The following is a 14,688-nucleotide window of genomic DNA, read 5'->3' as shown; positions in this document are numbered from 1 at the left end:
GCTACCAAAGGAATAATGCAATGGCCAACTGGTAAACATCGAGATGATTAAATATGTTTTAACATAGAGGTAATTGTAAAGGCTTGTATCACTCTTAAGGCAACAGCAGACAACATCTCAGGAAACCTGAAACTGGAGCTGATGGACCACAATTTTGTAGAAAATTAAACACCACTCCGATAGGCAAAGAGCGCATGAAAGACAGATAGGAATGATAAACCACCGCCATACGCCACCTTTGATATGGATAGGTATCCTGCGTTCAGAATCTCCAGAAGATGAAATGCACGTAGTTTGGTTGGTTTTGGGGGTATGAAACGAATAACGGCAAAGATACACATATGTACATAAATAAAAGCGATAGGATAAATATATCTTGATCAAGACATAGCATTGGGAGAGGACGAAGAATAGTAGGTATGTTCAACATAAAACGCCAAACAGTATCAGTATGAGGATTTTTTCAACGGGTCGAGCGAAATTGCTGCTGATTTGATTTGGGGGGAGGATCCGGGTTCGTACTCTAGGCTTTTTGAGTATTGATTCCATATAGAGCACTAGAATCTTTGAAAACGGTGGGCACAGCAAATAAAGCTAGACTCTTTCCTTAGGCCGGTTGTGCGCCGTTCTTTTGCATAACCGCGCCCATCAAAAGCTGATAGCTATTGGCAGCAGGAGGATTCTTCCTAAGAATGTCAGCAATGACATTGAGCTGCTCGATGGTTGCATGTGGAATATTTCGCAACAGTTCCTGGATGGCAGGAGCCGAGGCTAGCGGCCCCAGCACTTGGATGGCTGCTTGTTGACCAGTTATGTCCTGCAAAGGTGGATAGATATAAGTCTGACCGTTGTTGAACTGTGCCTGTTGGGCATTAGTCTCTGGAATAGAGACTTTCCCTTGAGCCAGGCCTAACCCTGCAGGATCGATCGGGTTGTATTCATTTTCCGTAGGTAAAGGACTGGCGGCATTGCGGGATGGAGCCTGAGGTGTAGTAAGCGATGGAGTAGAATGGCTATTGTTAGTTTTCACAACGAGAACAAATAGCAGTAGTCGAGTTGGCGTCGGGTCCTCGACTTGATTGTTCTCGAGGAGCTCGATAAAATCGGGCTTCTTGCTATGTCCAGCCTCTACTGGAACAAGATAGGCATCCTTGACGGCGGAAAGAGGATGCTTCCCAATCACTCCATATCTTTTGCGGTCCATGAAATAATCGAACAACCTGTTGAACTGTGCGACGTCATTCGCTGCATGAGGTTGCCCGAGAGCAACTACAGAAATATCTGTGGTATGGCTATATCTCAGCCCACAGAGGTAATTACTAGCCAGTTGGATATCAATTCGCCCATCGACTGTTATAGTTGGAGGAACAAGCTGTGACCAAGGGATTCTTGAGCTGAGGTCAGCACCGCCAACATGTTTACCAGCGGTATAAAAGTCAGCCACAGAACTCATAGACACAGCACCATGCCAGATGTCCCCGTCCCCCTGAACGTCCTTGGGCGAGTAGGGCGGGGAGTCGACTTCATCTTTTAAAAGGTTATCTATATCTGCATCCTCCTGGACTTTGTTAATGATAGGCGGAGGCTCATTGAATGAGGATGCAGAGCCAAACTGCTGTTCTGGATGAGACGCGCCAGGGGAGTGAACGCTCGACCAAACATTCTCAATATTGAAGTTGGATGAGGTCCGGCGATTAGGGTCAGCGCCAGAGGATCCAATCGTTTCTCGAGAAGTTCCGTCCGAGTATCGCTGACCATGTGGTGAAGTAGGGCTGACATGTCGTGGGCTCATAGTCGGTTGAACTTCGCTCTCAGTGCCAGTATCTCGACGAGCCGGAGCAGTAGAGAACACGGATTCAGTCCCAACGGTTTGCGGATCAGCCTCTACCAGCTCCTCTCCCTTATGAGTACGTCTAATCCGAGGTCCCTGTTCCTGGATAATCGTGTGTTGCCTCTCAGCCTCCCTTTTTATCTCCTCATCTTTCTCACGGAGCTCTTGGCTCGCCATGTTCTGTGTGCTCATTGTTGATATAGAATCGGGCGTTGTACGGCCTACAAGCAGGCTATCACGTAACGAAGGATTTTTCCTTACATTGAATAGGATGGTCCGCAGTTGGGTTTTATAGGCATCATTAGGCTCCCCGGAAGATCCACAAAGATTCTTATACATGCAGTTTTCTATATCCTCCCCGAGACTCTCACCAACGCCTTCTTTTGTCTTGCCTGGAGGGATAGTGAATGTGCCCTCAGCAACCGCCGATGCAGCAATTTCTGTGACCAACTTGGCCAAGGCAGTTGCAGCACTTCTTCTGGCTACTATAAGGTGGTCCACGCCCGCTGTAGATCCGGAACGGGATTTCAATTTGATATCTTGACTTGGCGTCATTGGACTAGCGGCGCTCTGCTTTCTACCTTGCACAGGCGAGTTTCGAGCATCCTGGGGAGAAGCTGGCAAACTTGTGGACAGCTTTTGTAGTTTCTGTTTGGGAGCCTGTGCGGGGGAGTATATATGGTAAGCTATCCGGTCCAAGTGGCGGGTATAAGAATACTTACCGGTTCGCGAGAAACACCATCCCCATGTTCCTCATGTTTTCGTTTCTGAGCATTGCTGTCCTCGTAGTGAGGAGAAACAGCCACGGCAATGTTATGCTGCATCGGAGGAGATCGCTTATCGCCCTTGGGTGCTGCTGGGGCATCACCGTGCTCCGACTTAACATCACTCTGCCTAGCCTTCTTCCCCCGTTTGCCGCCCTTCTTTTTACGAGTTTTTCTCTCCTCTGCCTCTCGCGCTCTTTTCACGGCAGCTTCTTCCCATGGCTTTTCTCCCCTGCTTATCTTGTCCAATAATTCCTGATGATTCTCAGGCTTGCACCTCTCACAAAAATATTCTGCAGGTTCCTCTCCCTTTGGGAAAACAAGTCCCATGCAGTCATTATGTTGCCAGGCAGCACATTTATCACAGCATATCATATCCCGTTCAACATCTTCTTCCTCCTCGTACTCGCCGCAGATGCACCGGATTATTTCATCTTCTTCGTTTAACACCGGTGGTGTAGGTTCGTTCGAACTCTGCTTCTGGCCTTTCCCTTGGCCCTTGCTCTTCCGTTTATTTTGTGGAGGATCGATATCGAGGTTCTTGTGTTGGCCTTTGGTCGCCCGTCCGGAGCGGCGAGGTTCATCTATCACCATGTTAGTTCCAGTTTCATAACAGTGTCGCCTCTTCGTCACTCTCAGTGACAGGGCCATCACCATGGCCCCCGGACAAACTGAGTGTACAGCATGGGATACAAGTGCTTACCAGCCATGGTATTATAAAGTTAAGGCGACAGCAAAAGCTGATAATAACCGATAGACTACAATCCTTAGAAGTTCAGCGTCGAGTACTGTCGATTCTTTTTGCAACCCAACGAAACCTTTCTGTCTACAGGCATCGAAGGTGCTTAAGGGTTATACACAGGGTTTGTCTTTGATGATAGCAGACGCGACGGATAATTGATATCTGAACTTCTCCTTCAAATGTAATACTGCGTAGATCAGAGTGATTCTTTTCTCGTGGGAACAGCCTCCACTCCCACACTCAACAGCCGTTAGAGAAGATGGTAATAATATCTCTGTCCTCCTTCTCAAACCAAGTTCAGAAAGTAGCGCGACCTCTGCTCTGCTATTTAGGAGGGGAAAGAAACCCGCGTCGGCTAATAGTTGTCGATGTTGACAAGGCAGCGGTTGGGCCGTAGTCTGCGAAAACTAGAGAGAAAAAAACCCAAAGACGCGCCCAAGGCAAGTTGGACTATGGTATCTTGTAGACAAATTCAAAGGAGCGATGACAAGGAAGAAAATGAATATTTTGCGCGAAGAAGAAGCAGAAAAAGCCGAAAAGCTGCGATGTTGTTAGAAAAGAAAAAAAAAAGTTGGCGTACAAAAAGCTGAAAGAGGTTAGTATATCACGTGATGTACTTTACTTTTAAATCGACGTACAGAAAACCTTCTTTTATATCAACATCATAAAGAAAAAGAATCATAGACAGTTTTTATTTGTAAGGCGTTATGAAATCACTGAATACATTCATAGACTGATTCAACATACTGGTACTTGACAGAGAAACCATATACATAATAAAATCACAGAACACTCACAGCAAACAAAATATTAGTGCGGCAAAAAAAAAAAAGAAAAAAAAAAACGCATGAACAAGTCAAGAAATACAAGAACAACATGCCCCTGTTGCAATTTATATGGGCTATGATAGCTCTACGCCCTTTAGAGGCACATATCGACCAAAGATGAAGATATCTCACCCACGTTCCGCCGCTGGTTTAAAGCCTCAACTGGGGACTCATTACTCCGCTCGAATCCTCTGTTCCCGCAGAATTCTGTATTTTCCCCAACATGGTGCGGCTCACACACTTATTGGCGGAAGCACGGAGACATCGACTTGAACCCTACCGAGCTCCTCGAGGCACTCGTCAGCTGTCCAGCGCTCATTTGGAAAGGGAGAGAGCATCCCTCGTGCAAACTGGGCAAGAGATGGAGGGAGTCTATCGCAAGCATACTCTATTGCTAGCTGATAGTTTACGTCCCTGTTCCTCTTGCGTGATCTAGTGAGGGCTTCCGCTTCACGGTGAGGAAACACATCGCACAGGAGTAACAAGATCACCCCAAGGGCCCAAATATCCACTGCCGCGCCAGGGGTTTCGTATCTCAGCAAGACTTCTGGTGCCCAGAACTTAGCTCCTATCTTCACGTTTTTTATGGGCCCGTCTGCTGCCAAACCAAACCCGCAGATTTTTGCATCAATTGGGAACGCTGATCGTAGCGCAATATTGTCCGGTCTGATGTCTCCATGCACGAGGTCATGGGCATGGATGCAACCAAGTCCATTCAGACACTGACGCAGGATTTCAACAACATCGCTTAGCATTGAGGGCTTGAAAGTGCTCAAGTCCCCTTCCGGCATGTGTTCTGTCACCACGCATAGATTGCCTTGTTGATCGGTGATGCAGTCAACGTATTGCACAATATTCTCCTATGTACCGTTAGATCACATCGCAAATATTGCAGAGTTTTACTAACTTACATGGCGAAGGTGCTTAAGAGTACTAATTTGCTCTTTCATCTTCAGGATATCTTGACTGTTTCTATATTTCCTCACATCGAAGATTCCTCCTGTTTGATCATCTGTGAACAGAGAAGTGTCTACAAATGTCCCGTTATTACGGGTCTCAAGCTCCAAATATTGCCCAATATGCTGATGAGGCTGGACTGGGTTTGCGTATGCGCCAGTCACAGTAACGTTGCGGCGTTTGGTGCTGGAACCGAGATAGTGGCCCAAACGTTTTGCATAGTGCGCTTGGGATGAGCCACGGTCGGGAAACACCGCTTGAAACACGAGCTTTCCGCAGTGGATAATAGCATTATCTTCGATGACCTGATAATCGCCCATTTGAAGTTCCTCTTCCCCAACAGTCAAACCTCGGGAGGATATACAGTAAACCAAGAGTATACCAGTGGAATCGTTGAAGGAGATAGAAAAATGGTGCTTCGAAACGCCATATCCGTCAAGGATAACATCATTGGTTTCAATTTCTCTGCCAAAGAGAAACCCTATACGAGTATCCTTGGGGGGACCGCAAAGCTCAAAATCAGGCTCAATACACCTTCTTCCAGGCCTCCCGGACCCCTGATATTTATGGCGCGATTGATATTGGACATAAGATATACTGCCTCTTCCGCATCCTCGTTGCGAGGAACAAGGTAAAGGATGTGGTCGCCAAGATACACGCCCATTTTTCGCTATAGGAGTGGTAGAAGTGACCGTTTCGGAAAGAGTATGCAAAGGTAAAAGATGATTTGGCGCAAGTTTGTTGTGGATTGGAATCTGATAGACGAAAAGGAGATGCTAAAGTTATTGGATCTCTGATGGGATTAATGGGGGCTTTCGAACGGCATTTATACCTCGGGAATAGCAACACCGAATAATCAGAGCCAGCGCAGGTTGGCTCATTGTGGTTTACTTCACATCTTTCTCAATGTGCCCTAGAGCCTAGCAGACCCGGCTTCGATTGCTTGGCCCTACATGCGTTTCCTTTGCTGTGAGCCAGTCAGTAATACCTCTCGAGCTGGGGACTGAGTCATTCAGAGTTTTAGTCCTCCCTTCCCCTAGCTCGCTCAGTCTCCCCTGGCGGCTGCTGTTCTCAACCCGTTGATATTTCGAGAGCCAGGAGCCAGTCATTTGTTCTTCAAGCAGGCAGCAGAGCTGCCAACGTGTTGTACTATACCTCAAGGCTCTGCGGCGTATTTTCCGCATGAAAATTTTCTATTATCCCGGCAATAAATATCCTGGAAGCTGTCTTTTCCACTTTCCAGATGCTTCGCTGGTGTTCTCGCGCTACCTGTTGGTTCTCGGGACAAACCATTACCCCGTCCGACAGCCGTCATTAAATCTTAGGAAACGGAGGGAGGAGAGGAGTTACCACCGTTTTCCCCCTACATTCCAAGACTTCACCAGCTATCACAATATACCTCTATAGGCAAGCAAGGTATAGGAGGGAGCATGGGCTGCCGGCAGAAACACCCTGCTAAGAGGGCGAACAGAGTCTGGAACACCAATCTCCATGCGCATAACTCCAGCGCTTAATTAAATATGAAACAGTGTCCTGAACTCGGTTTATCACTGCGCAAGTCCTAAGGGGTGGAGCGTGATAGAGGCAGCTAAACCTAGGCGCTAAATCAAACGACGGAACGATTTGCCCACTAACTAGTTAGTTTTAAAAATAGTCACAGCAAAGTAACTGTTTGATAGTTTCTTTGGTGAACAACCAACCATACCCTGGATACTTCCTCTAGGCCTGACATTGTAACCGCTGAACCCAAGTCGACAGGCTTATCGCCTTCCTCTATTAACATTAACCATGTTAGAGCCGCAGGGATTCAATGTGCAGGATGCAGTTACAAAAGTAGCGCCGGCGCTTAGCTGCATCAACTCCTGCTTCTGCCTAAAATTGGCATTTGGCCCCCAATGAGTGACAAGCACATAAGAATACATAAATATTCTTTCTCTATCTTCTTCCTCTCGCTCTTTCATCTTTACTTCACATTCCCTAGTTATCTCTATCCTTCCGATTGTTGGATATATTGAAGACCCTATCTACCCTTAAAGAACTTGGACTGCGAGCTCTATAGAAATGCCATCAGACTCCAGAGGTAGTGTTGGTGACAGTCACTCTCTTGAAAACATACCTGTTGACGCTCCGGTGGACATGTTGCCAGGCGAAACACCCAGCCGGCCTGGCGATGAATCAGCTCAGTGTGGTATAATCCCTGGCCCCCTATCTATCGAATGCATCAAGCAACACGATAACGCACTGAACCAAGAAACCATCCTCGAAGGCCACCAGATCCATGATAACATGGAGGACGAAGACGACGTGGAGGAACTATCCCCTCGCTGCGAGCTATTCGGACTGCGGTATCCTGCTGATGACTCCGGATATGCCGCACCAGCTATAGGATATCAGGAATGTCTGGATGATTATAAGGAAATGGGGGTCAGATCACGGGAGAAGCTAAAACAGGATCGGATGGAATCTCGTAAGCGACGTCTGGCGCAGGGATTGCCAGCAGAAGATCCACGACGCAGACAACTGAGGAAAGAGAGGCGAGCGAAGTATCAGGCAATGAAGGTGGCGCGAGGAGAGGAGCTGTCTGAGACCGACACTTCGCTCAGTGAAGATGAGTTTGGATCAGCTCCCTGGGTGTTTGAAGAGCGTAAAGTACCTCCACCAGACGATGATGAGCGTGAGAGAGAAGACACCCAGCTTCCCGCTAAGTCCGCACGCGCCACTGAGGAGTTCTCAGAATATGGATTGGAGAAGCAAGCAACGATTGTTACACTCAGTGGGGAGGTTCTTACTATTTCTCCTCCGAATCCAGAAGATTTTGTCACTCTTTCTGAATCTGCCCGACGAAAGAGAGAAAAGAGGCGGGCAAAAGGGATCGCTACGCCTCCTCCTTGCTCGCCGTCACCACCCTGTTCGATCATCTATGGGTCTACCCCCGATTTGCAACCCACGGTAGAGCCAGACGAGACTGAAGCTACGTCTACTACACAAGCGAAGAAGAATACCCAAGGAGGCGTGTCTACTCCTCTTCTATGGCCGACAGAGAGAGTAATAGAGCTGGCACCCAAGGAGGAAGGGAAAGAGAGTGACATTGAAGAAATTCCTCGCACTGAGGAACCGACTTATGCTACAGGCCTCTCACCCAAGTGGATGGAGGAAAGCGATGTCACGGAAACAGAGTATCAGTCGCGTCGTGGCCGCAAGTCACCCACAGAAGTTACGATGGATGATGAAGCCATCTATGAAGAATTCCATGGGCCTGGTATTCGTGTTGCCGCTATAGATCCCAATGAACCAAGTGTTATTACCATATCTGAATACGACCGCCGGGAGAGGGAGGAGAGGAGACGGATGGGGATTCCTACGTCTCCTCCCTACTCATCGTCTGTTCAGTCTTCTGAAGAAAGCTCGTCTGGTGGATTCACTTTCACCCCACGAGAAAGACGCCCAATACACTCAAAATACGCTCGAGCGAGGTATGTACAACATCAAGTACCCGTGTTGCTTTTCTTAGTTAATTAATATCCAGTGCCAGATCATATAAACATACGTCTATCCCCAGACGCGCCGAAAGGTCGCTGGCTTCTGACCGAGATGAATTCTGGAAAAACGAGGAAGAGACAATGAGACCTGGAGACGAGGCTAATTACCACGCCCGAGCAAAACGCAGACGTGCAAGCCACGTCAAACGCGCAAAGAATGATGTTAATATTAAGATCGACCTTTGCCTGAACATCGACCCTGAGCTGAGAACGACGCTAGGCCCCGGCAACCAAAGATCTGGCCTTCGCTCCCGGTCAGCCTTGCACTCCCGCAAAACATCTCTAGACACATCAAAACCTGAATCCGTTGGGGCCCCAAATGGTATGTCATTTGTTCTACCAGTCTTTAGCCCTTTGCAACTAGCTAACTGACCTCCAAATAGCAGCATGGTATAATATAGGCCTGGAGAACAAGGCCATCATGGCAGGCCTGGTTGGCCTAGCTGTCGGGTTTACGGCTGGAATAGTTTTTCGCCGACACAGGTAATATCATGAGATTACGATTTTCTTTATAGTCACGAAGTTATACGCGCAGATGTTATGCTACATACACAACAGTCCAGATTGATAGCCTCATATATATCACTGTATTCCTTTTTTTTGTTTCTACTCTGCACATATGGATTCTATATATCTTTACCCGTAGTGTAATTTTTTAAGAGTATAATGTCAACAAATGGAGGATGGGTTGAGACAAAACAGTGATGGAATTTATGGTGGGACTAACTAGTGACGTAAGATGAGAAATTCCGCCGTCCATGGGTTACTATTAATGGGCCTTTGGAATAGTAACTGTTTTTTTCAGACTTAGTTTCGTCTTAACTTGTTATTGCTCTCTCCAGATTACAGGCCAATCATTTAATATCTCAATCTCATCCTAAGCTTGTCTACATATGTTTCATTGCCCCATACACTATGCTTAGCTTTGGTACTTCATTTCCCTTCAGTTTTCCCTGAGAGGATGTCTCACTTGTTTCTACGAGAGGCGAAGCTGGTTATTGACTTGCTATGATCTCCCTTAACTAATTGTCAAATATAACTAGTCTCTCCGCCGTCAATTAGTGCTAGCTCACCTTTTTGGCCGAATGGCAATCCTGACAATATATAATATGCCTGAGAAATATGTGTATGGAGATCTTTGGATTCATAAATTGTCAAATATTGACTAATTAAAGGGAAGCAACAGACATAACAGCCAATTGCCCAATGAGAACCAATATAATGGGATCTGGCTCATCCAATGATAATATCAGGATAAACTATAATTCGAGAGATGTTAGCTCTACACGTGACTTATCGAACGAAGGAGCTGCAAGCGCGATAGACGCGACTTTGATAACTCTAGCATTTCATAGGGAAGGCCTAATACCTATTGTCCGGATATCAAGACGGCAGCATACGACTTGGATAACTATCTTGCTCTAATTGGAGGCTATCGTCAGTCAACATGGTAGATGTACGGGAACTCCTCCGAAACGAACTCGCATCACGACACCTACCAAGCTCGAAAACTGCCAAAAAACGCAGACATGGCTCAGCCCTAGAGCCAGCACGGAAAAAAGCCAGGCCGTTTACAGAGGACAACACGTCAATTGAAAACGAATCCGCAGCCGATGATTCCATAGAAATAGCAGCTACCACCAAATCACCACCTCCTACCCGCAACACAGAACTTGACACAGAGTCAGTGGAGACTCAACCTGAGATAGATTTAGAGGGACGGCCTGCAATATCCACCAATCAAGAAGTTGACGAAAACGAGTGGGCTGCCTTCGAGCGGGAGGTTGCTCAGCCTTCTAGGCAGCAGCCGCCGCCTACCACCTCAAATAGCACTGTGACCATATCTGCTGCCCCTGTATCTGCGGCCGAACTAGACTCACGAGAGCGTCAGGATCGTGAATCTCTGACAAAGAACCGAGAGGCTGCCTTGCTCGGGGACCGTGAGGACGCTACTAGATTTCTGGAGGAAGAATTTGACGAGATGGAAGAGCTAGACCGGCGTGTCAAACGGCTGAAACAGATGCGGGATGAGATCCGTCGCAAACGAGAAGAGGATAGCCAGGCAGTCTACAGTGCAGAAGTAGATGATATGCCGGAAAATAAATCGAAAGCTGATGGTGAAGGAAATGATGAAGATAGTGAATATGACGATGATGAAGAAGGCTGGGACGATTGGGCGTTCAGATGAGACGAAGACATAAATATTTGAATTTATTCGTAATAAGTCCCTACTGCAAAGATACCCTATATTTAATTTGCACCAGTTATTTTACTCCTTGATGTAAGAGAGTGCAGCTGTAATGTCTAATCAAAATGTATGACACATATACATGCTCATGCGTAGCTAGGCTGCTATGTATCTGGCGCGGCATCATCAATATAGCTTTTTAAGCCTTCCCTACCTATCCTCATAGCCCTTTGAATTTCTGCATCTTCCTGGCGAAGGGAATCTTTGCCCTGTATCACAGCTCTTCGTTGTTTTCGTTTTTCTTCCTGCACTCTAATTTCACGATCATGTAAAGCTTTTTCTCGCATCCGTCGTTCTTGTTCTTTCTTTAGGCGCTCTTCTTCCTCCTCTGCGTCCTGGATGTCTGGTTGCTCGGGTGCAGGAGGAAGTGTAAGGATATAAGACTCAATGAGCTCGTCCCGGATTTGTGTAGGAAGAGATATGTATCGAAGATCACATAAAATCTGCTGCGGCAGAGAATCAACTGACGTTGACCTATGTAGGGAAGATAGCGGAATGGATTTCAGCAGCATCGAAAGATCGGACTTCCGGGTACTCTCTGGCAGCTTCAGCCTTGCAACATGATCACGGTAGTGCTTTTCTTTCTCCTTTTCTGGCATCCGACCATCTTTCATATCCGGTTCCTTTCGATATTTCCGCTTAAACTCAGGCCAGTAAAGTTTTGGGGTAGCGTGTTCGTGTAAAAAAGCAAAGTACCCAATTCGAGGGTTGGCCAGTTGCTCTTTTTTCTTCCTCTCCTTGTGTTCGTGAATTCGGTCACGGCTCCAGTTTGACCAAACCTCTCGCCTTGATTTCATATTCGGCAGAACTGTGTACCTTGGGTCAAAGATTATTTTCCCTTCTTCAATTATATTTTCCCAAGGGGTGTATGGGCTTATTCGGAAGTCATCTAGCAAGTCTCGGAACAGGGTGACAGTATCCGCTTCAGATAGCGGTGCCTCCTCCATATTTTCTTGCCAATCACCTTCATGGGGCCCATCGTATTCGCCGGCATCATCTGCGTAATCACCTGCCATGGCAGCAAGTTGATACTCAATATCATCCTCATTGAATTCAACATGGCCGTTAATCTCCTCATCGGCCTTGAGCCGCTTTGAGGGAGCATCCTCTTCATCATCTGTCACCTCTACTTCCTCATACTCGCTGTCCGAGTCCCTCCTCTCAGGCGTATCGGCGTCTTCTGGGGTTGGCTGTGGTGTGTGGTCAGATTCATTTTCTACCCCCTGCGTCCCCTCCTCCTCTTTCTCACTTCTTTCTCGGGCCTCTCGCTCAAAACGATCATACTCCACTACGCCTTTTATCACATCCGCTGGATATTTCCAAAAACTCTCGTTTGTCTCTGGGTTATGGACAAATCTACGGCCCAATCTTGTCTTCACAAGAACCCACGGTGCGCATCCGGGTATAGCGTGTTTGGTCTTTGGTCGATCTTCGGGGTGACGGTGTTTTCTATGTACATTTCCAGTCCTAGGGGCCCCTTGGAAGTTCGGGTCAAATCCTCGTGCTGTATGAATGGGTACTTGGAAGGGCAGTGGATATGACGGCAACGCAGCCGGCACAGCAACTTGTACGGGGAGAGTCTCTTCGACCGGCCGTCTGTATGTCGACTGCTTGGTCTCAGAATTATAATAGTAGCGATGCCCTAACCGTAACTGTCAGTGTAGGCCATTGAGTGGTGGTAAGATGCCTTGTCTTTCTCTACCTGAGGGGGCTTTGTGCTCAGTCCATCCCGGTGGTAAGGCGGGTGCTGGAGTATAAGTTGACTTTAGCATGGTACTCCGTCTATACACAAACTAATCGACGTCTAAGTAGGCGCTTTTCCTTGCTCTTGCACCGCTGTTCTCCCTTTCCCGATAATGGTTTATCTCAGGCTTTTTGTTGTGAAGTTCTGCGGCTGCGCCTGATTGGTCCAAGCTTCTTCCCACTTGGTTACGATGCTTTTGGTGTGCCTAAAAGTTGCTTTCTTGACTTCACCGGGACAACAACAACAACACATACTCAGCAACGAAGAGCAAGGGAGATATTCTCTGTCTATGAACCGCGATTGATAATTTGGAGTTAGGCAGCATAGGAAACCTTTTGGCTTGCACTTGATAAAGGACAAATGGCGCGGAGATACGACTCCAGGGTACGTACGGCCACAACCCTCCAGCTTGCGTGGTAAATTCTCCCCAGCTAACTGCTCTACCGGTGGTAGACAACGATTTTCTCGCCAGAGGGCCGTCTCTACCAAGTTGAGTATGCTCTAGAGGCCATCTCCCACGCTGGAACTGCTCTAGGCATCCTAGCCAAGGATGGGATAGTTCTCGCGGCAGAGCGGAAGGTCACCAGCAAGCTCCTGGAGCAAGACACCTCTGCGGAGAAACTCTACATCTTGAACGAGTCAGTTGCATTTAGCATGGATAATCTATACTTACTTTGTTATCGCTAACAATGCTACAGTAATATGATATGCGCTGTTGCTGGGATGACCGCCGATGCAAATATACTCATCAACTATGCCCGCCAAGCTGCTCAACGATATCTGTTAACGTACAACGAAGAGATCCCATGCGAGCAGCTGGTACGTCGACTATGTGACCTAAAACAAGGCTACACCCAACACGGTGGCCTGCGACCGTTTGGTGTCTCCTTTATCTATGCTGGCTATGACCCTCTTCGGCAGTTCCAACTATACCAGAGCAATCCTAGCGGCAACTACGGGGGATGGAAGGCTACTAGTGTCGGCGCCAACAATGCTAGCGCACAGAGTCTCTTGAAACAGGACTACAAAGAGGATTGTGATCTGAAGGAGGCATGCGGCATGGCTGTCAAGGTGCTGAGCAAGACAATGGATTCCACCAAACTGAGCAGTGAAAAGAGTAAGTCTATAATGATCTATGGCATTCGGCCTACCTTTGAACGTAACTAAGTCTAACCTAACATGATAAACCTTAGTTGAATTTGCCACTGTCGGGAAGACGAAGGACGGTAAGATCTATCATCACCTATGGGGAGCCGATGAGATCGATGCACTTCTCAAGGAGCATGACCTTGCTAAGCCTGACGACCGGGAAACCGGATAAAGCGGCTGGCCACATCTTTCGATTACAAGCACTTTCTACTGCAACGACGAGACGGCGTTCCGTGTTTGCTATCCAGTGGACATATTTGTCCAACCATATTAACTTATAGCACAATTCCACGCAGCCTCTCCCTATTTATATATTATATCGAGCTATTTTCTTTTTCCTATGTAGCGTAGTCAATCTACACAGGTCTGCCCATCCTACCGAAGAGACAAGACTGCTCTACAGCTATGAATATACAAGTATTATAACCATAGCTTAATGTTTAACATAATTAGGTGTTTAAATATATGCTCTAGTCCCAACTCCACCAACATTGCCAAACTCGGTTGAAGCGTTTAATTAGTATGATCTAAAATATATGTGCTCAGATCAGGCATCAAGAGGGCTAGAGCTGTTTATACTGTATACAAGGCGTTTGTTAACGGCCAAAGGTAGTTCTACTCAACTAGCTAAGGGCTCCATAGATCGAAGAGGAAACCTACTAGGCAAGTCAAAAGCTTAAGCTTTCTCCTATAGCTAGCAGAGCTATCTATAAGTAATGGAACGAATATATTCAATATAGATACGGAAGAAAATATATCACGTGATCTGATGACTAAGCATTGCCATTCAAACATTTTGACGGGGTAAGATGACTAAGCTGCCAAGCCACTACTTATGCAAGGTTGCAAGTATCCAATCAAATGCTCAAGATTGAACCAATCATGTA

At 47.0% G+C, this 14,688-nt stretch overlaps 6 protein-coding genes across 6 annotated transcripts; 3 read left to right on the top strand and 3 right to left on the bottom strand.

The window, feature by feature from the left end:
• Positions 1-607: 607 nt before the first annotated feature.
• On the bottom strand, positions 608-3,305 carry MCYG_05025 (conserved hypothetical protein; the record flags this gene model as incomplete). Its single annotated transcript, XM_002847242.1, has 3 exons — positions 608-2,491; positions 2,554-3,266; positions 3,299-3,305. 3 exons carry the CDS (start codon positions 3,303-3,305, stop codon positions 608-610), a joined length of 2,604 nt encoding a protein of 867 aa, XP_002847288.1.
• Positions 3,306-4,147: 842 nt separating this feature from the next.
• MCYG_05024 (uncharacterized protein) lies at positions 4,148-6,305 on the bottom strand (the record flags this gene model as incomplete). Its single annotated transcript, XM_002847241.1, has 7 exons — positions 4,148-4,249; positions 4,277-4,396; positions 4,422-5,024; positions 5,076-5,602; positions 5,656-5,791; positions 5,833-6,011; positions 6,047-6,305. The coding sequence occupies 7 exons, from the start codon at positions 6,303-6,305 to the stop codon at positions 4,148-4,150; spliced, it is 1,926 nt and encodes a 641-aa protein (XP_002847287.1).
• Positions 6,306-7,182: 877 nt separating this feature from the next.
• On the top strand, positions 7,183-9,147 carry MCYG_05023 (uncharacterized protein; the record flags this gene model as incomplete). The annotated part of the gene is made up of 3 exons (XM_002847240.1): positions 7,183-8,594; positions 8,648-8,982; positions 9,044-9,147. 3 exons carry the CDS (start codon positions 7,183-7,185, stop codon positions 9,145-9,147), a joined length of 1,851 nt encoding a protein of 616 aa, XP_002847286.1.
• A 960-nt stretch (positions 9,148-10,107) lies between these two features.
• On the top strand, positions 10,108-10,848 carry MCYG_05022 (conserved hypothetical protein; the record flags this gene model as incomplete). Its single annotated transcript, XM_002847239.1, has 1 exon — positions 10,108-10,848. One exon carries the CDS (start codon positions 10,108-10,110, stop codon positions 10,846-10,848), a length of 741 nt encoding a protein of 246 aa, XP_002847285.1.
• A 164-nt stretch (positions 10,849-11,012) lies between these two features.
• MCYG_05021 (FF domain-containing protein) lies at positions 11,013-12,680 on the bottom strand (the record flags this gene model as incomplete). The annotated part of the gene is made up of 2 exons (XM_002847238.1): positions 11,013-12,550; positions 12,611-12,680. 2 exons carry the CDS (start codon positions 12,678-12,680, stop codon positions 11,013-11,015), a joined length of 1,608 nt encoding a protein of 535 aa, XP_002847284.1.
• A 332-nt stretch (positions 12,681-13,012) lies between these two features.
• On the top strand, positions 13,013-14,030 carry MCYG_05020 (proteasome subunit alpha type-4; the record flags this gene model as incomplete). The annotated part of the gene is made up of 4 exons (XM_002847237.1): positions 13,013-13,036; positions 13,106-13,290; positions 13,351-13,769; positions 13,846-14,030. 4 exons carry the CDS (start codon positions 13,013-13,015, stop codon positions 13,971-13,973), a joined length of 756 nt encoding a protein of 251 aa, XP_002847283.1.
• Between the last annotated feature and the right edge of the window lie 658 nt (positions 14,031-14,688).

The sequence above is a fragment of the Microsporum canis genome, genomic scaffold, assembly GCF_000151145.1.
Source record: "Microsporum canis CBS 113480 supercont1.4 genomic scaffold, whole genome shotgun sequence".
NCBI lineage: Eukaryota > Fungi > Ascomycota > Eurotiomycetes > Onygenales > Arthrodermataceae > Microsporum > Microsporum canis.
The sequence above is the reverse complement of the archived record's forward strand: the minus strand, read 5'-3'. Positions and strand labels throughout refer to the sequence as shown.